At 41.2% G+C, this 20,018-nt stretch overlaps 1 protein-coding gene across 2 annotated transcripts; it reads right to left on the minus strand.

Moving 5' to 3' along the window:
• Positions 1-287: 287 nt before the first annotated feature.
• Positions 288-19,997, minus strand: CCT4 (chaperonin containing TCP1 subunit 4). 2 transcript variants are annotated; one of them, XM_025354343.1, is made up of 14 exons: positions 19,714-19,997; positions 16,478-16,530; positions 14,630-14,719; positions 11,320-11,428; positions 9,960-10,102; positions 8,491-8,612; positions 8,014-8,146; positions 7,198-7,337; positions 4,776-4,872; positions 4,578-4,688; positions 4,352-4,482; positions 3,981-4,215; positions 1,284-1,397; positions 288-563 (listed from the first exon to the last, which is right to left on the minus strand). In XM_025354343.1, exons 1-14 carry the CDS (start codon positions 19,838-19,840, stop codon positions 549-551), a joined length of 1,620 nt encoding a protein of 539 aa, XP_025210128.1. In that variant the 5' UTR covers positions 19,841-19,997; the 3' UTR covers positions 288-548. The 2 variants fall into 2 exon arrangements, with proteins under 2 accessions (XP_025210128.1, XP_025210129.1); XM_025354344.1 differs by lacking the exon at positions 14,630-14,719 and having other exon boundaries at positions 300-563.
• Positions 19,998-20,018: the final 21 nt, after the last annotated feature.

Raw genomic sequence — 20,018 nt, forward strand, 5'->3', positions numbered from 1 at the left:
ATACACTTGTATTTGCAGAAGGAATCCAACACAGCAGTCATTATTACTGGGAAAAGGGATTAGGATAGGATAAAAGCAGGCTTTCATTTTTCAATTTTCTTTCTGTAACATTATTTCTTTTTAAATTTGGCAGCCTCCCAAGCCAGAGGAGGTTCAGAGAGGTGCCACTAATATCATTCACTTTTAAGACAGCATATATATTTACATGTTGGTAGTTTTTAATGCCAATGAGCATTTATCAGTGTTGAGTATACTGGGCCATCTTTTTCCTCAACATGTAAACTTACTTTTTACGCTTCTTTTATTAGTTTTTCAAAAGTATCAGAAATAACAGAATGTTGGGAGAAGATAAATCAATCTGCCTTTTGAAACCAAATATTTAATATTTTCATTAAATTGTTTCAATACAACTTCAGGCAAATGCCAACTGGAAGACCAAGCCCAAAAATTCAGAGGAAATAATCTTCCAAACAAGGAACACCAAGGTGATCTTCTTCCACGCCAGCAGCAATACTGGTGACCATAATGGTGTTAGTCAGTTATCCAGATTATCGAGTGTTTACCTGATAAGAGAAAAACTTAGATTTCAAAACCAGACAGAATTTTAAGGCTGAAAAATGTTTAAGGCAATTAATAAAAGGAAAAACTGTATTAAGAACTGCTGTCACCTTGATGACTAGCAAACATTTATCAAAAGTAAAAACCTGGCCGGGCACGGTGGCTCATGCCTGTAATCCCAGCACTTTGGGAGGCCGAGGCAGGCGGATCACAAGGTCGGAAGTTCAAGACCAGCCTGACCAACATGGTGAAACCCCGTCTCTACTAAAAATACAAAAATTAGCCAGGTGTGGTGGCACATGCCTATAATCCCAGCTACTTGGGAGGTGGGAGGCTGAGGCAGGAGAATTGCTTGAACCCAGGAGGCGGAGGTTGCAGTGAGCCGAGATCGTGCCACTGCACTCCAGCTTGGGCGACAGAGCAAGACTTCATCTCAAAAAAAAAAAAAAAAAAAAAAAGTAAAACCTTTAAAAAAACAATGGCCAGGCGTGGTGGCTCACACCTGTAATCCCAGCTACTCGGGAGGCTGAGACAGGAGAATCACGTGAATCCCGGAGGCGGAGGTTGTAGTGAGCCAAGATTGTGGCACTGTGCTCCAGCCTGGGCAACAGAGCAAAACTCTGTCTCAAAAAAACCAACCAACCAACCAAACAACAACAAAAAACCTTTAAAAAATATATGCCCTTTTGACCTCCTAAGAAAATGTGCAACCTGGAAACACTTACCACATCATCGATTTTCAGAATGCTCCGAACAGTTTCAGTTGCAAGAGTCAGAGCACTGACTGACACTAACAGAGGCTGGACAACCAGTTCCTCCAAAATGTTGGAAATACCACCCTGCAAATCAAATCAGCAGAAGTTGCTTTTAGTGTCTTTAATAATATACATCAGCAGCCACGTGGTTACCAGTGTACCTCAAGACCTAAATCTAGTTTTCCCTTTGTCTAGGCAGATTAGAATATGATACTCTACTAAGCCCTCTCTACACTGCGGGATGTTATTTCAACAAATAACATTTGGAAAAATTGTTAAAATTTTTAACAATTTTAACAATTTGGAAAAACTGAATTAATGCTATAGTCACCCAATCCTAACTCACAAACAACTTCTAAGTATCACTTTTTTTTTTTTTTTAAGTTGGAGTCTCGCTCTGTTGCCCAGGCTGCAATGCAGTAGTGCAATCTCGGCTCACTGGAAGCTCCACCTCCCGGGTTCACGCCATTCTGCCTCGGCCTAGCTGGGACTATAGGTGCCCACCACCACGCCCAGCTAATTTTCTGTATTTTTAGTAGAGATAGTGTTTCACCATGTTAGCCAGGACGGTCTCGATCTCCTGATCTCATGATCAGCCTGCCTTGGCCTCCCAAAGTGCTGGGATTACAGGTGTGACCCGCTGCACCCTGCCACTTATTTTTAAATGTTGGAAAAATTAGCAAAATGATCAGTTAAAAATTATGATCATAGTTAAAAATTACAGTATCTTGGTTAGGCGCAGTGGCTCACGCCTATAATTCCAGCACTTTGGGAAACCAAGGCAGGCAGATCACGAGGTCAGGAGATTTGAGACCATCCTGGCCAACATAATGAAACACTGTCTCTACTAAAAATACAAAAAATTAGCCAGGCGTGGGGGCAAGCGCCTGCAGCCCCAACTACTCGGGAGGCTGAGGCAAGAAAATGGCTTGAACCCAGGAGGCGGAGGGTGCAGTGAGCCAAGATCGCGCCACTGCACTCCAGCCTGGGTGACAGTGAGACTCTGTCTCAAAAAAACAAAACAAACAAAACATTATCTGTTTAATGTTGAAATCATCTCTGAATTTTAATTCTTAATTAGACCAACACCGGTCTAGTGTCTCATATTTCCCACCTTAAATTCTTCATTGAACCATCCTACTTCCCTTTATCCCAGGACTACTCCTGATGGCCTCTAACAGGCATCCTTGCTTCCAGTCTTCTCTTCTTAAAATATTCATGTCCTTAGCCTCATAATCTTTAGGCCACACGCGGTGGCTCACGCCTATAATCCTAGCACTTTGGAAGGCTGAGGCAGGCGAATTGCCTGGGCTCAGAAGTTCAAAACCAGCCTGGGCAACACAGTGAAACCCCGTCTCTACTAAAAAATACAAAAAAATTAGCCCGGCGTGGTGGCGGACGCCTGTAGTCCCAGCTACGCGGGAGGCTGAGGCAGGAGAATTGCTTGAACCTAGGAGAAGGTTGCAGTGAGCTGAGACAGTGCTACTGCACTCCAGCCTGGGTAACAGACCAAGATTCAGTCTCCAAAGAAAAAACAAACAAAAAACACTTTAGTGGATCCCAACTACGGGAAGGAAAAAAAAAATGGCAGGCTCAATAATCAAGGGCCTCCTCATTCTATTAATAGCTTTTTTTTTTTTTTTTTTGAGACGGAGTCTCGTCCTGTCGTGCAGGCTGGAGTGCAATGGTGTGATGTTGGCTCACTGCAACCTTCGCCTCCCTGGTTCAAGCAATTCTCCTGACTCAGCCTCCCCGTGTAGCTGGGAATAAAGGAGCCTGCCACTTTGGCTAATTTTTTTTTTGTATTTTTAGCAGAGACGGGGTTTCGCCATGTTGGCCAGGCTGGTCTCAAACTCCTGCCCTCAGGTAATGTGCCCACCTCGGCCTCCCAAACAGCTGGGATTACAGGCGTGAGCCACCACGTCCAGCCTATTAATAGCTTTTATCTGATCTTTCCAACCTTAAAGCCCACTATTATCTTTAATATATAATCCCAGCTCTACACAGGTGAAGAACTACTTGGTCCTTCTCACCTGTAAAACCACTGCTTACCCATCTGTTTTTCCTCATCCCCTACCAACCAAAAATGAATCTTCATAAAGCTTTCCCTAAACAGACAGTTCCATCCTTTGGAGTTCTGTACCATACAGAAAATATAATGTTGGATTGTCAGTTCTTTCCCATCATGTGTTTATTATTTGTCTCAACAAAACACCAATAAAAAAAAGCGGTATTATTACTATGTGATTACCTTACATAACTACACTAGCTCATGCTAACTACAGCAATGATTTCTTATAGTCTTTAGTATATGCCAAGCATTTATCTAAGAGCTTGTTAACTAGAAATGCATTTAATTCTCACAACAGGCCTATGAGGGAACTATTAATCATCTCTGTTTTTACACCTGAGGAAACTGAGGACCAGACTAAGTAACTTGCTAAAAGTTAGTAAGTGGCAGATTTAGTGAACAAGTAATACTTCCCCCTAAGATGTCACCACCTTCCTTCTCACTCAATGGCATAGATTAATTAACCTGCAGCAGGCCTCATATTTAAATCCAAGATTATGCTTTTCATTATAGAGCTTTCCATTCAACAGATGACTACAAAACTTTTAATATTTTATACTAATCAACATTTTCTACATTAGAGAGTAAATGATTACCTTTCGGACATTAATGCCTGAAGTTTTTTCTCCCTGGGCATGCCGGTTTCTTAGTTCTGTTACTGTAGAAATGGGATTCAGGCCGGCATTTTCAGCTAGTGTAGATGGAATGACCTCCATAGCATCTGCAAAAGCACGAACGCAGTAGGATTCCATACCACTCAGTGTTCGTGAATATTCAGTTAATCGTAGGGCCAACTCTATTTCTGGAGCACCACCTCCTGCAATAAGAGCCCTGAAATTCACAAATATATTTTCAGCTTATTTTATCCAACAGAAATTTTTAATAATTTACTATTTATATCTTAAAAAACAGAATACAGTAGTTTTAATGTTCAAAACGTTACTTAATAATGTAACACTGACATTACCTCTTCTTCACTAAACAACGAATAACACATAGTGCATCATGAATGGAGCGCTCTGCTTCTTCAATCACCAGTTTGTTAGAACCACGAACAACAATTGTAACTGTTTTTCCAGGGCTGGCACAACCTGTAATCTTCAGTAAACAAATTCCAAATTAAGTATCTGAAGGGTTAAAAAAAACCCACACCGAAAACTAAGCAAATAAAAATTTAAATGTAATATTGTTACCTTGAGCAGTTTGCCAGAACCATTTAAACTGACCTCCTCAGCTAACTCGGCAGAACCCAGCATGTCAGCAGTAAATTGGTCAATATGAGCAACTGGCTTGGTTCCAATTGTCTGGAAAAAAAAGTCAAATCCACAAATTAAGGCAACATTTATCTGATTATTAGACATTTTCCACAAATACAGATGTTGATGTTTTACCTTACAAATAAATTCAATGTCTTCTCTTTCAATATCCTTAATCACCATAATCTTCATTTTGTTCAAAAAGTGTAATGCAAGATCACTAAGAGCATCTCTAAAATACAAAATCAGTGATTATGTCAATGCTAGGTTAAAAGAAAAATTTTGCTCTTCAAATGCCTTTAAGGTTTTAATTACTGTTTCTTAAATGACCAATCATTATTCCTGAAGAAAAATGCTTTAGTTTACTAAGTTCATAAGGTCAAAATTAAGATTTCCAGTTCTAAGGACATTTTAGTACAATTCCAGTATTAAAATGTACTCTGTCCCCAATGACACTAATAACATACACAAAATAACTAGGTCACTATTTTTTCCCATTTATATATATATTTTTTTGAGATGGAATTTCACTCTTGTTGCCCAGGCTGGCGTGCAATGGCACGATCTCAGCTCATTGCAACCCCCACCTCCTGGGTTCAAGCGATTCTCCTGCCTCAGTCTCCCAAGTGTACAGGCTCCTGCCACCACACCTGGCTAATTTTTGTATTTTTAGTAGAGACGGGGTTTTACCATGTTGGCCAGGCTGGTCTCGAACTCCTGACTTCAGATGATTCACGTGCCTTGGCCTCCTAAAGTGCTGGGATTACAGGCATAAGCCACCACACCTGGCCCATTTATTTAATAGAGACAGGGTCTCCCTATGTTGCCCAGGCCGGTCTCGAACTCAGGGCTCAAGAGATCCTCCCACCTCAGCCCCACAAAGTGCTGGGATTACAGGTGTGAGCCACAGTTCCTGACCTCATTTTTCTTAAAAAATGAGCACATCTTGGTAAATTAAAGCTTATTAATACTTCATGAATTTAGAAGTATTTATCAGACTCCACAAATTTACACTTCCCCATGAACTGTGAATAATCTAACAACTCTGTGATACTAGAAAGGTAGATATTACTACTATCCCTATTATACAGATGAGCAAACTGTATAGGCAATTTGCTCATCTGTATAATTTGCATAGTGGGGGGCAATTTACTCAAGGTCAGTAGCTATTATATGATTGGGATTAGAACCAAGTCTTCTGAGTCTTCAATCAAAGACTATATAAAATGAACACCCACAGTACATTCTGGCATATTAATAAATAGGAATGTGTCTATTAGGAAAAAATACTGGCCAGGCACAGTGGCTCACGTCTGTAATGCCAGCACTTTGGGGAGCCAACGCAGGTGGATCACGAGGTCAGGAGTTCAAGACCAGCCTGACCAACATGGTAAAACCTCGTCTCCACTAAAAAGACAAAAATTAGCCAGGCATGGTGGCACATGCCCATGACAAGGCAAGCAATTGCACAGACCTTTAAATAAATTCCACTTTTAACCAGGTAATTAATTCTGCAACAAACTTGGTTTTTAAAAGAACAAGGCTTGATGTTTAGGACCTTGGTCTAGGAAAAATTATATATCCCACATTTAAAAGGGAGGATAGAGCCGGGCGTGGTGGCTCATGCCTGTAATCCCAGCACTTTGGGAGGCCGAAGCTGGTGGATCACCTGAAGTTGGGAGTTTGAGACCAGCCTGACTAACAGAGAAACCCTGTCTCTACTAAAAATACAAAATTAGTCGGGTGTGGTGGTGCATGCCTGTAATCCCAACTACTCGGGAGGCTGAGGCAGGAGACTTGCTTGAACCCAGGAGGCAGAGGTTGCAGTGAGCCAAGACTGCACCATTGCATTCCAGCCTGGGCAACAAGAGCAAAACTCCAGTTAAAATGCAGATTTCTGGTGGTTTACCCAATTCAAATGTTTCTATAAAAATTGCTATTAGAGGCTGGGCATGGTGGCTCACGCCTGTAATCCCAGCACTTTGGGAGGCCGAGGTGGGCAGATCACGAGGTCAGGAGATCAACATCACCCTGGCTAACATGGTGAAACCCTGTCTCTACTAAAAAAATACAAAAAACTAGCCGGGCGTGGTGGTGGGCACCTGTACTCCCACCTGGAGGCTGAGGCAGGAGAATGGCATGAACTCGGGAGGCGGAGCTTGCAGTGAGCCGACACCGCGCCACTGCACTCCAGCCTGGGCCCAGGCCAGACTCCGTCTCAAACAAAAAAAACACAAAAAAAACAAAATTATACCTTTATTGTTTTAAATTTACAAGTCATATATTTCTTTAAAGTGCTTTTCCTAGACATCTTAACTGAACTTACACCATTTGTTTCCCTTGGTCTGAGCAAATGATGGTACAATATTGAGGCCTAACACTTTATCTCTGTGCTTTTAAAATAAAAATTCTCTATTTCGTTTCACCTAAGAGTTGTCCCTTAAAAAATATGAATTTAGAGTAAGTGATTAAATCAAATATTTTATCAGAAAAAATAAACTGCTAGTGGAGATTCAAAATTATTATTAAGGGATGAACAAAATAAATAGTCCCACACCTTAGAATAGACTTCTGTATGAGAAGGACATTACATCCTGTTTTTTTAATTTGCTTCACTAAATTTAAAATATAGGCTCTCTCTTCTCGCAGCACTCGGTCCATCTGGGCATAGTCAGAAACCACTATTTGATTATCCATCTGTTTAAAAAAAACATCATAATTTGCATTGTAAGATATTTTAACTTTAAAAGTAGAATTTTAAGTGAAAATACTATGTACTGTATAAATTCAACCAAAACTATACCAAGCAATAAATTATACAGACATGCATAGAAAAGAGTCTGGATAAGATACATACCCCAAATTTCATTCTTACTTTCAACTAAATACAATGGCATCTTACTTTTTTGCAGGTACATTTTTTATAACCAAAAAATATAAAATGGGTATCCTAGTTGTTTCTAAAAGATGGAGTCCCTCTCTAATCTGTGAATTTGCAAATTAACAACGATGAAAAGATGGGGTCCCACTATGTTGCCCCGGCTGGAGTGGAGTGCAGGGACTATTCACAGGTGATGGAATAGCACACTGCAGCCTCAAACTCCTAGGTTCAAGCAATTTTTCTGCTTAAATTTCCCGAGGAGCTGGGACAACAGGCATCGCTGCAATTGGCTAGTTCTCAATTTCAATATCCAAATTGAGGATGTAGACTTGTCACTTGTTGCACCAACAATTTCTATTTTTGTCTCAATTCTAGTAATTCTTTTGAGATCTATGCTTTAAATCACTAGAAGTATTTTCTATTTTTAATAAAGAAATGCCTAAGTTATTAAAAAGTTAAACACAGAACCAATTTCATTTGGATTCTACTTACATCTGTTTTGGGAGCAGATAAGCAAAACTGAATAAGCCCAATCTTGGCCTTTTCAACTCTGGTTATGCCAGAATTTGATACTTTTTGGGTGAGAACCAGCCCTTCCACCAACTCACAGTCATCAATTGTCCCACTAAGAAAAAAACAAAGAGGGGAAGTTAAGAGGGAGTGGACATCTGTACATTTAATAGATTGTCAACAGATTAAAAGTCATCAGTCCAATAAACTGTGATTCAGCCTCACATTTACTATTGCCCCATTACTGGATCTCTTTGATCCACTGCTGTCTTATTATCATAAAGTAATATAAACAAAATCTTGAGATCCACTTACTAATACAAGTTCTCATGAAAACAAAACCAAAAAGAGAAAAGAGAGCTTTGTGACCTTCATCTAGGTGTTTGTAACTTACTTATTTTTGGCAATCTTATGCTCATTTTCAAATTTTTTTTTCAAGTTGCAATTAGAGATGCTTACCCAAGCTTCTTAACTATTTTAATATCTCTAAGATCTACACTGGTGGCTGTGGCTGGGTCAATCACTTTCATCACTGCATTTACACTCATTGGAGAAAGCAGACTTGAATACTGAGAAACAACCTAGATTTAAAAAAAAAAAAAAAGTTACTTTCACAGTAGAAAAAGTCCTAACTTTTCAATGACAAATATACTTAAGAAGGGCTCTAATAATTTTTGCAGTAGGGTGTGCGTGCGAAGAGGGAAACACCCACAAGAAGACAGTCCATAAACTGTCTTTTCCATTCAGGTTGTCACCAGGGGCACAAAATAAAAACATGTATGCTTGCTTTTTTCTTTTATTAATATAATAGCCAGGACTGTAGAATATCAAAGTTTTACAGGAAATCCAAAAAGCATAAATTTAATTTTACGTGAATATTTCCTATCTAAAATCAATGTGTGATGAGGCATCAATGTTATGTATGTACATTCCTGATGAGGGGTTGATAAAAATTGCTAACATTTATCAATCACTTAACACATGCCAGGCAGTGGTCTCAGAACTTTACATATTAACTCATTCAATCTTCAGATGGAGAAACTGGAGCCAAGAGGTCAAGTCATTTTGGCCAAACTAACAGCGTAGTTAAGTGGTGAAGTCAGCATTGAACAAACACAAGCAGTCTAGACTCAATGACTAGTGCTTGTAACCATTTAGCTATACTATCTATATCAGTTCTGGGGACATCCAACAGTATCACTTAGTGTCCCTAACACCATCTAACATTCAAACAAAATCAATGTATGGACTTAATACTGATTTTTAAAAGGAAAAAGGATTAGGGGATGGACGGGACAAACACAGGACATTACAGAAAACAAGTGACATGAATTCTACAGAAATTTAAAAGTACAACACTGCTTTAAGCTTGGTAAATAAGAAAAGCAGCATATGTATTAGTTAAGGGATGGACCACGATAAGTAGCCTGTCCTGGGTTCAAATCTCAGCTCTTTCTGTTAGCGGTCCTTGGATAAGTTACTTCTCTAGATCTACTCTCTTCATCTATAAAATGGGGATATGACTGAGGGCCTTGAAGAGGATAATAAATGTAAAAAACTTATCACAATGCCCACCATATAAAGTATTCAATAAAAATTAGCTATACTGCCAGAGACCTATGGCAGTCTTTCTGATTTGGCAGAGGAAAAGGTTTCTTACAGGCAAATTAAAATATCTAGCTTTACCAAAACACTGTTACAATGCATTAAATAGAGAAGTGGATATGGATATAGTATATATTAAATATTCCAACTCCTTTGTTAGCCTTATGGCTCGTTTCCTCTCTTAATCTTAAATCAATTCAATTACACAGATTATAACAGTTACCTAGTCACTCCTGAAACTTACTATTTATGTACTGTATAGCAACAAGAATCACAGAGTAACACACATTAATTTGACAACTATCTGTTAGTGCTTGCCTCACCTTTGAGTTCAGTGAAGTGGTTGCACTATTTAACAAAGTTTCTCTGTCACTCAGTTCCACAGGTCGAGACATGTCAGTCAAGATTTCAATGCCCTTTTCCAGGGCCTTCTGGAATGACTCAGAAATGATGGTTGGATGAATCCCTGTCATTTGTGAAAGTCTAGTTATTTAATTATAACAGGTAAACTACACATTTGACATGACTTAAAAATTTTCTATTCATTAATGTCAAAGCAAGCACAAATTTAACTATTCTTAATAGTAGCTTCAGTAACCTGCTAACAATGACTAATAATTTACTTCCATCCAATTTAAAATAGATTACATACTTATTAATACTTAAGACTAAAGCCAAATTTTATACCTTTTTTTTTGGGGGGGGACAGGGTCTCACTCGGTCACCCAGGCTGGAGTGCAGCGGCCTGATCTTAGCTCACTATAGCCTCAACCTCCCAGGCTCAAGTGATCCTCCCACCTTAGCCTCCTGAGTAGCTGGGACTACTGACACATGCCACCACACCTGGCTTTTTTTTTTTTTTTCAGTGGAGACAGGGTTTTGCCACGTTGCCCAGTCTGGTCTCAACTCTTTGGGCTCAATTGATCTGCCAGCCTCAACCTCCCAAAGTGCCGGGGATTACAAGGTCACCACACCTGGCCGATACTTTTAAAAATATCACAAATCTACATAATGAGTAGAGTAAGTGATTGGAGAGTCACTACTATAATTAAATACCATTTACTAAAGCAAGGACAACCCTGACTTTCTCTCCCAAATCTTACTTGTACAAGAGTCTAAGATTAGTAATATTTCTACCACTCATTTTTTTTTTTTTTTGAGACGGAGTTCACTCTTGTTGCCCAGGCTGGAGTGCGATGGCATGATCCTGGCTCACTGCAACCTCCGCCTCCTGGGTTCAAGCGATTCTCTTGCCTTAGCTGGGATTACAGGCATGTGCCACCATGCCTGGCTAATTTTTTGTATTTAGTAGAGACAGGGTTTCACTATGTTGGTCAGGCTGGTCTTGAACTCCTGACCTCAGGGGATCCACCCACCTCGGTCTCCTAAAGTGCTGGGATTACAGGCGTGAGCCACCATGTCCGGCCTCTACCACTCATTTTTGAACAACAATTGAGTTCCATTCAAAAAGGAGCCCAGCAAATATCAGCAGCCAAAGGAAAATTTCTTCTAATTTCTATTATAAATATAGCAAAATCTAAAACTTTAAAAAATTATTGGTAAAAAGATTAGGTATCCCAAATTAAATCTTAAATCCCGTATTACTTATGAATAACTTGGCTTTTCCTAAAGTTTGTTCTTTTAAACTTTTCTTTATTCAGTAATAAAGTACATCCTACCCACCTTTCTGAAGAAGCTTGGTACACGAATCTAAGAGGGAGCCAGCAATGATGACTACTGATGTGGTGCCATCCCCTGCTTCTATATCTTGAGCCTTAGACAGCTCCACCAGCTAAGTGAACAGAAAATGCCAAGTTGCTCAATGAGAAATGAGAGAACCCAGTAACACCTAATTCAAGTAATCACACCAGTGTCACAAACAGAATTTGAGGATTCAACATGATTCCTGATTTCTGATTTGTTGTCTACCTTGGGTTTCATTTAAAATTAAAGACTAATAGATGATCTCCAGTTCAGATTGTGGGTTGTCATCTCCCCCTGCCCTGCTACTCAAAGGTTCTAATCAGAAAGCAAAAATGTATCATAGGTACTCTATAGACTTGGAAGCTAAGAAATGGGGCATTCCAGATGAGACTAGAGTATCTTTTTTTTTTTTTTTTTTTGAGACAGGGTCTCACTCTGTCACCCAGACTGGAGTACAGCAGTGTGATCATGGCCCACTACAGCCTCCACCTCCTGGGCTCAAGAGATCCTCCTGTTTCAGTCTCCCAAGTAGCTGGGGCTATAGGTGCATGCTAACACATGTGGCTACTTTTCTAAAAAACAGTTTTGTTTTTTGTTTTGTTTTTTACAGAGGTGGGGTCCCATTATGTTGCCTAGAATGCTCTCGAACTCCTGGGCTCAAACAATCCTCCTGCTTCAGTCTCCCAAAGTGCTGAGATTACAAGCATGAATCACCATTCCCAGCCTCAGAGTATCAACTCTTTTGCCAAGTTTATTTGAATAGACCCCTTATAAGTATAATCTGATTCATTAAAAAGCCATCTTTTCTTAATTGGTAGATGGCACAACGTATGAAGCCTCAGGACCATCCAAGAAAACAGCAAAACTTCACGTAGCAGTGAAGTTTTGTTTTATTTAACAATGCTTTATGTTCCAAATAAGATGCTTATTTTCCTATAATAAACTATCATTTTTTTTCAACATTTTAATAGCAATATTATATATAGACTTGTCACTTCTGGATAACAAAATTTTTTTGTTGTAAAATAGTATGTGGTAATTATACAAAATTTGGAAAATACAGAAAGAAGAAATTAAAATGTGTCAAATGAATATTTTTGAAGCAAAGACCATTAGTATTTGTATGTAGTATGTTGGTTTATTTCCAATCATTTTCTATTTTTTAAGTAAGCTCACAGTATATAATTTTATCTTTTGTTTTTCATGTAATGTTTCATTAGTGTTTTTCCTCATTATAAAAATCTTCATGAACAATTTTTAATGGCTGTACGATTAACATGCTGTGGTATACTATTTGTTTAAACATTTTCCTATCATTGGATATTTTGCCTATTCCAGGTTGTTTCGATTATACATAAATTCGATCAGTATCTTTGTAAAAAAAAAAAAGTTTTTTAAAAGCCATCTTTACATAACTCAAAGGGATTTTTTTGATAGAAGTTTTTTTTTTTTTTTTTGAGATGGAATTTTACCGTCACCCAAGCTGGAGTCAAGTGGCGCGATCTCAGCTCACTGTAACCTCTACCTCCCGAGTTCAAGCAATTCTCCTGTCTCTGCCTCCCAAGTAGCTGAAATTAAAGGCATGCACCAGCATGCCCAGCTAATTTTTTTATTTTTAGTAGAGATGGGGTTTCATGATGTTGGCCAGGTTGGTGTCGAACTCCTGACCTCAGGTGATCCACCTGCCTCAGCCTCCCAAAGTGCTGGGATCCCAGGCATGAGCCACTACGCCCGGCCTGAGAGAAATTTATTTCTAATGCATTTGTTTTTGCTCATATGACTTGACAACAGGTTTATGTTTTTAATCTCCTCATTCCTCAAGTGTATGCCAAGTTTCCATGGACAAGTATAAGGTAAAAGAAGTAAAATAGGGCTGGGCGCGGTGGCTCAAACCTGTAATCCCAGCACTTTGGGAGGCCGAGACGGGCGGATCACGAGGTCAGGAGATGGAGACCATCCTGGCTAACCCGGTGAAACCCCGTCTCTACTAAAAAATACAAAAAAAAAAACTAGCCAGGCAAGGCGGCGGGCGCCTGTAGTCCCAGCTGCTCAGGAGGCTGAGGCAGGAGAATGGCGTAAACCCGGGAGGCAGAGCTTGCGGTGAGCTGAGATCCGGCCACTGCACTCCAGCCTGGGCGACAGAGCGAGACTCTGTCTCAAAAAAAAAAAAAAAAAAAAAAAAGTAGTAAAATAATTACTGTTTCCAGCAGATTTTTAGACAATGCATTTTCTTCTGTGGACATGTGAACTGTTATGCACCATATTCTAATAAGAACACAATAATCATTTGAGAGGAAAAATACTCATTTCCATGGACAAGTATAAGGTGACTTGTGTTTTGTTTTGTTTTGAGACAGGGTCTCACTTTGTCACCCAGGCTGGAGTGCAGTGGCCCAATCAAGCTCACTACCACCTCTGCCCCTGGACTCAAGTGATTCTCCCACCTCAGCCTCCCGAGTAGCTGAGACCACAGGTGCGCACCACCACACCCAGCTATTATTTTTTGTGTTTTCAGTAGAGACAAGGTCTCACCATGTTGGCCAAGCTGGTCTCAAACTCCTGAGCTCAAGCAATCCTCCCACCTTGGCTTCCCAAAGTGCCGGGATTACAGGTGTGAGCCACTGTGCCCAGCTGTTTTTTTTTCTTTTTCCTGGGGTTTCACTCTGTCACCCAGAATGGAGTGTGGTGGTGTGATTATAGCTCACTGCAGCCACAAACTCCTGAGCTCAAACAATCCTCCCATGTCAGCCTAAGGAGTGGCTGGGACTAAAGGTATGCACCACCATGCCTGGCTTGATTTGTGTTTTATCATCACCTCACATCAAAAAGCACAATGTTAGGCACAAAATGTATCCTAAAAATATGCCTGTTTAGCACAAAAAGTGTTAATTGTGCTTAAATACGTGATCAAACAAATAAATTTAACTGTTTACCAAATATCAAATACACTTAAAAAAGAAGACTCACCTAGCCAGGCGCGGTGGCTCATGCCTATAATCCCAGCACTTTGGGAGGCCGAGGCAGGTGGATCATAAGGTCAGGAGTTTGAGACCAGCCTGACCAACATGGCGAAACCCGTCTCTACTGAAAATATAAAAACTAGCCAGGCGTGGTGGTGCGTACCTGTAATCCCAGCTACTCAGCAGGCTAAGGCAGGAGAATTGCTTGAATTCAGGAGGTGGAGGCTGCAGTGGGTTGAGACTGCACCATGGCATTCCAGCCTGGGTGACAGAGCAAGACTCTGTCTCAAAAAAAAAAAAAAAAAAGACTCACCTAAAATTATACTTACCATTCTGGCTGCTGGGTGTAACACTTGCATTTGTTTCAGAATGGTAGCACCATCATTTGTAATGGTTACATCACCTTTTCCATCTTGAATCTAGAAAAAAATTTTAAAGTTGTATTTCAGTGTGACACCTTAACAGTTTCATTAAACTTTTATATTTCAAAATAGAGAAGTTAATTTCTGTTTGCAAAGTACTGAATTTTAAATTATCTTCCCTTACATTAGCATAATAATTTAAGAATATGCAATAACAGGCTGGGCACGGTGGCTCATGCCTGTAATCCCAGCACTTTGGGAGGCCGAGGCAAGCTGATCACCTGAAGTGGAGAGTTCAAGACCAGTCTGACCCATGGAGAAACCCCATCTCTACTGAAAATACAGAATTAGCCGGGCGTGGTGGCACATGCCTATAATCCTAGCTACTAGGGAGGCTGAGGCAGGAGAATCGCTCGAACCTGGGAGGCGGGGGTCGCGGTGAGCTGAGATCATGCGATTGCCTGGACAACAAGGGCGAAACTTCGTCTCAAAAAAAAAAAAAAAAAAAGAATATGCACAACAGTCCAACTTTACAAAAGAAAAAAGTGCCTTTGTTGCAGGGTAATCTAAAAGTGAAGAAACGCAGACACACAAAAAAGAAAAAAAGGAAAAATATTATAAAGAAGCACTTGCTATCTTTAATAATTTCTTATTAATCAGAAGCATGATTTCCACCATGGATGCCCTAAAGGAGTACCATGCAATGCGGTGAACACAATTCTTACAGTCAACACAGTAACTTTTTTCCTTTTTTGTACTACAAAAAGGACAACAGCATTTTTGGGAAGGACAGATTTTCAAACATCCAGAGAGGAGAATAATCTGTAGTATCATCCAGATGATCCTCCATTATTGTTTTACCTCCCAGAGACCCACATTAGAATACAAAGTTACATCCATAAGGAATACTAAACTGAAGTCCCAACACTTGGATTTATAATACTTTCCACTTAACTACATAATAGATACCTATGTTTGGGTGTGCATTCTCATCGTTTAAAAAGCATTAAACAAAGTATGAATTATAGTTTAGTCCTGTTGACTCCAAAGTAATCTCTCCTTCCTCTAAACTCCAGGTACCCTACACTTTTTACTATTTTTTTGGTTTTGGTTTGAGATGGAGTCTTGCTCAGTCACCCAGGCTGGAGTGCAGCTGTGCAATCTCGGCTCACTGCAACCTCTGCCTCCTGGGTTCAAGTGATTCTCCTGCCTCAGCCTCCCACCTCCTGAGTAACTGGGACTACAGGTGCTCACCACCATGCCTGGCTAATTTTTGTATTTTTAGTAGAGACCGGGTTTCACCATATTGGCCAGGCTAGTCTCAAACTCTTGACCTTGTGATTCACCCACTTCGGCCTCCCAAAGTGCTAGGATTACAGGTATGATACACTCTGCCTCACTCACTTTCTACTATTTTTATTTATTTATTTATTTATTGAGACGGAGTTTTGCTCTTATTGCCCAGGCTACAGTGCAATGGCACAATCTCGGCTCACCACAACCTCTGCCTCCCAGGTTCAAGCAATTCTCCTGCCTCAGCCTCCCAAGGAGCTGGGATTACGGGCATGAGCCACCATGCCTGGCTAATTTTGTATTTTTAGTAGAGACAGGGTTTCTCCATGTTGGTCAGGATGGTCTCGAACTCCTGACCTCAGGTGATTCGCCCCTCAGCCTCCCTAAGTACTGGGATTACAGGTGTGAGCCACCACACCCAGCCCCATCTTTTACTTTTTAAACAGCACATCTAACCCTCCATCAAGGTCTTGCAGTGTGAACAGCAGTGCTCAATTAGTACTCAATGACTCAACTCTTTACCATTTTATCCATTCCTTTTGGTCCAAGGCTTGTTCTAATAGCATCAGCAACCGCTGCAGATGGAAAAAAAAAAAAGAAAACAAAAGAAATTAGAACTTTTTTTTTTTAAGAGACAGGGTCTTACTATATTGCCCAGGGTGGCCTCAAACTCCTTGGCTCAAGCAACCCTCCCACCTCAGCCTCCCAGAATAGCTGGAGGTACGGGAAATCAAGACTCCTTAAAGAGAGGTTTTTCCTCGCAAATGATCATTGTGTTCTTATTAGGATATGGTGCATAACAAATCACGGTGTCCACAGAAGAAAATTCATTGTCTAAAAATAATCTATTGGAAACAGAGTAATTAAAATAATTAATTTAAATGTATGATGCTTCACTTTTTTGTTAGTCAACGTACACAGTATTATTATTTTGAGACAGGGTCTCACTCTGTCTGTCACAAGGCTAGAGTGCAGTGGTGCGATCTCAGCTCACTGCAACCTCCACCTCCTGAGTTCAAGTGATTCTCCTGCCTCAGCCTCTCGAGTAGCTGCCACCATGCCCAGCTATTTTTTTGTATTTTTAGTAGAGACAGGGTTTCACTACGTTGGCCAGGATGGTCTCGATCTTTTGACCTCCATCTGCCTGCCTCGGCCTCCCAAAATGCTGGGATTACAGGTGTGAGCTACCGCGCCTGGCCTAATATTTGTAATCAGCTTATGGCAGAATACATTTTGAGGATTCATCTCATCTTCCTTCAGATGTCAAAATGGTACAATCTAGTTAGGAGCTCTGAGAATTGCTATTTCCTCCATTCCTTAAAACAGGGCAAGCAGCAACAGAACTGTCTAGATCTAACATACGTATCCTTTTTCCAAAATGATTAGGACCAGAAGCGTTTTGAATTTTAGAGTACTTCAAATTAGGAATGCTCAATTTATATATAATTCACTTATTTGTTTACTCTGTCTAGTGTGTAATCTCTGAGAGTAAAGACATTTGTTCACTAATGTGAACATGGTATATAGGTGGCCTACAGCAAAAATTAACACTAACACTGCCAAAAGGGCAAACCACAATGGAAATGCTATAGAGCAAGATACTCTTAAAAAAATCCAACAAGGCCGGGCGCGATGGCTCACACCTGTAATCCCAGCGCTTCGGGAGGCTGAGGTGGTCAGGAGCTCAAGACCAGCCTGGACAACATGGCGAAACCCAGCCTCTACTAACAATACAAAAATGAGCTGGGTGTGGCGGCGCACATCTGTAGTCCCAGCTACTCAGGAGGCTGAGGCAGGAGCATGGCTTGAACCCAGGAGGCGGAGGTTGCAGTGAGCGGAGATCACGCCACTGCACTCCAGCCTGGGGGACAGAGCAAGACTCCATCTCAACAAACCAATCCAACAAACCAAACAAAAACCAAAACTCTCAAATCGTAGCTTTTGGTCATCAGTATGTTAAAAAACATCCCTGGGGCCGGGCACGGTGGCTTTTGGTCATCAGTATGTTATAAAACATCCCTGGGGCCAGGCACGGTGGCTCACACCTGAAATCCCAGCACTTTGTGAGGCCAAGGTGGGCCATCACTTGAGGCCGGGAGTTCAAGATATAACGGGTCATCTTCACAGATAATTTAGGTGGCCTTTCCTTCCCACATGCACACCCTCCTCTGTTGTTTCGGTTCTCTGTTCACTTTTGTTTCAAAGGTTACTAAATTTCCCACTTATCTTGTTTGTTGAATATCAACCATATTATAAACTCTCTTGGCCCCCAAATCTCTTTTTCTTTTTTGAGACAGAGTTTCACTCGTCGCCCTGGCTGCGTATGCCACCACACTCGGCTAATTTTGTATTTTTAGTAGAGACAGGGTTTCTCCATGTTGGTGAGGTTGGTCTTGAACTCCTGACCTCATGTGATCCGCCCGCCTCAGCCTCCCAAAGTGCTGGGATTACAGATGTGAGCCACCCTGCCTGGACCAAAATTTATCTTTCAACATTCTGTTCCTAATCTAACAAATGTAAGCTTCAACTATGGTCCCCAATTAACCTACAAACCTTCGCTTCCAGGTACATTATCTCCTGAACTTCCAAATGAATCCTAAATTTAGCCATTCTGACCTTTCCAACTCATTAGGCCCAAGTTAGAAATGATTACTTTTTCTTACATTCAGGGTTACCTATCTAATCACCATCACATTCCCAGTTACTTGGGCTGATGACTGCAAATACTTTTAAGGTGTACATGCGTCTTTACATGCTTTCTCACTGAATCCTCACAGCAAGCCTACACGTTGGTTAAAAAGAAATGATCCGATAGCTGGGGGAGATTAAGTCAAATACTTTCCAGGACACCAGGCCTTTAACATCTGGCCCCAACCTAGCTTTCTAATCTCACCTCTTCCGCAAACATAGTATTCTTCAACCCAAAAGAAATACTATACTCAATATACACTCGGGCAAGATCTCTAAACCTCTGTCCTGACTTTTCCTTCCAGAGCTTTCTATCTCAACTCGATTTCTCTTAATCTTAACTCTAAAAAGCAAACATTTCCTCCTCAATTTTATAGGTAAGAAATCTTTGGCACAGAGGTTACAGGTCACTAAGACATGAAGTAACGGAAGCAGAGAATGAAACTCTGGTCTGATTTCCACACTCTTCTACAAAAAAACCAAATAATTGTTTCTTGATTTGGCTGTGCACATGCAGAGACGACATCAACGTAACTTTCCGCAACTATTTCAAACAAGACACGTAAGTCGGTTCCTACATCCATCCCAGTACAATAAGCCTCGCCCCAATTTAGACGCGGAGTTCACCCAATTCGTCTCAACAGCTGTGTCAAGTTTATTTAATACCTCTTTAAATAAGAATAAGAAAGCTGAAACATATTGTGCATTCTACCAGTTCCAATAAGCAGATAAGCGACAGCCCTTAAGCGTCAGACCCCTCGGGAAGACTGCACGCAATCCTCGGCATTTTGAACTGCTTTCGACTCCAATATGAATGATGCACAGTGCAGGATGAAAAACTATGGGAGACTAAGACGCAAAATGGGGCAAGTTCAAAGGCCTCCATACTCCGGGTTGGCAATCATCGACAGAAAAACAGGAGTAGGGATCCCTTCACTGGGCTGCTTCCACAGGGAGGACAAGAGGGGAACACCCGAAAGAACGTGAAAAGAGCCAAACCAGCTCAAGCCCACGGTGAGAGCGCAGAGCTCAGCCCCGCGGCCCCGCGGGTCAGGCCCTGAGAGTGATACCTTTGGCGGCGGAAATGTTGCTGAAGCGGATCTGGGCTGGCTTGTCGCGGTCCTGATAGGCGCCTTTTCCGCGGCCGCCGGCAGCCCCGGCAGGCGCCCCGCTCCGGGGTGCCACATTCTCGGGCATGGCAAAGTCGGCTGGGTCTGGGTGGGCTCGGAAAGGACGGATGGACCCGGATTCTGGCCGGCCGCAGAGTAATAACGGTAAGCCCTCACCGCCTTCACGAACCTTCCAGAAAGCGGCGCCGGCGTCGGGAGGAGGCGGAGGCAGAGAAGGGGGCCTTCCTTGCGGCGCGGCGCTGACG

This window comes from Theropithecus gelada, chromosome 13 (assembly GCF_003255815.1).
Source record: "Theropithecus gelada isolate Dixy chromosome 13, Tgel_1.0, whole genome shotgun sequence".
Classification (NCBI taxonomy): Eukaryota; Metazoa; Chordata; class Mammalia; order Primates; family Cercopithecidae; genus Theropithecus; species Theropithecus gelada.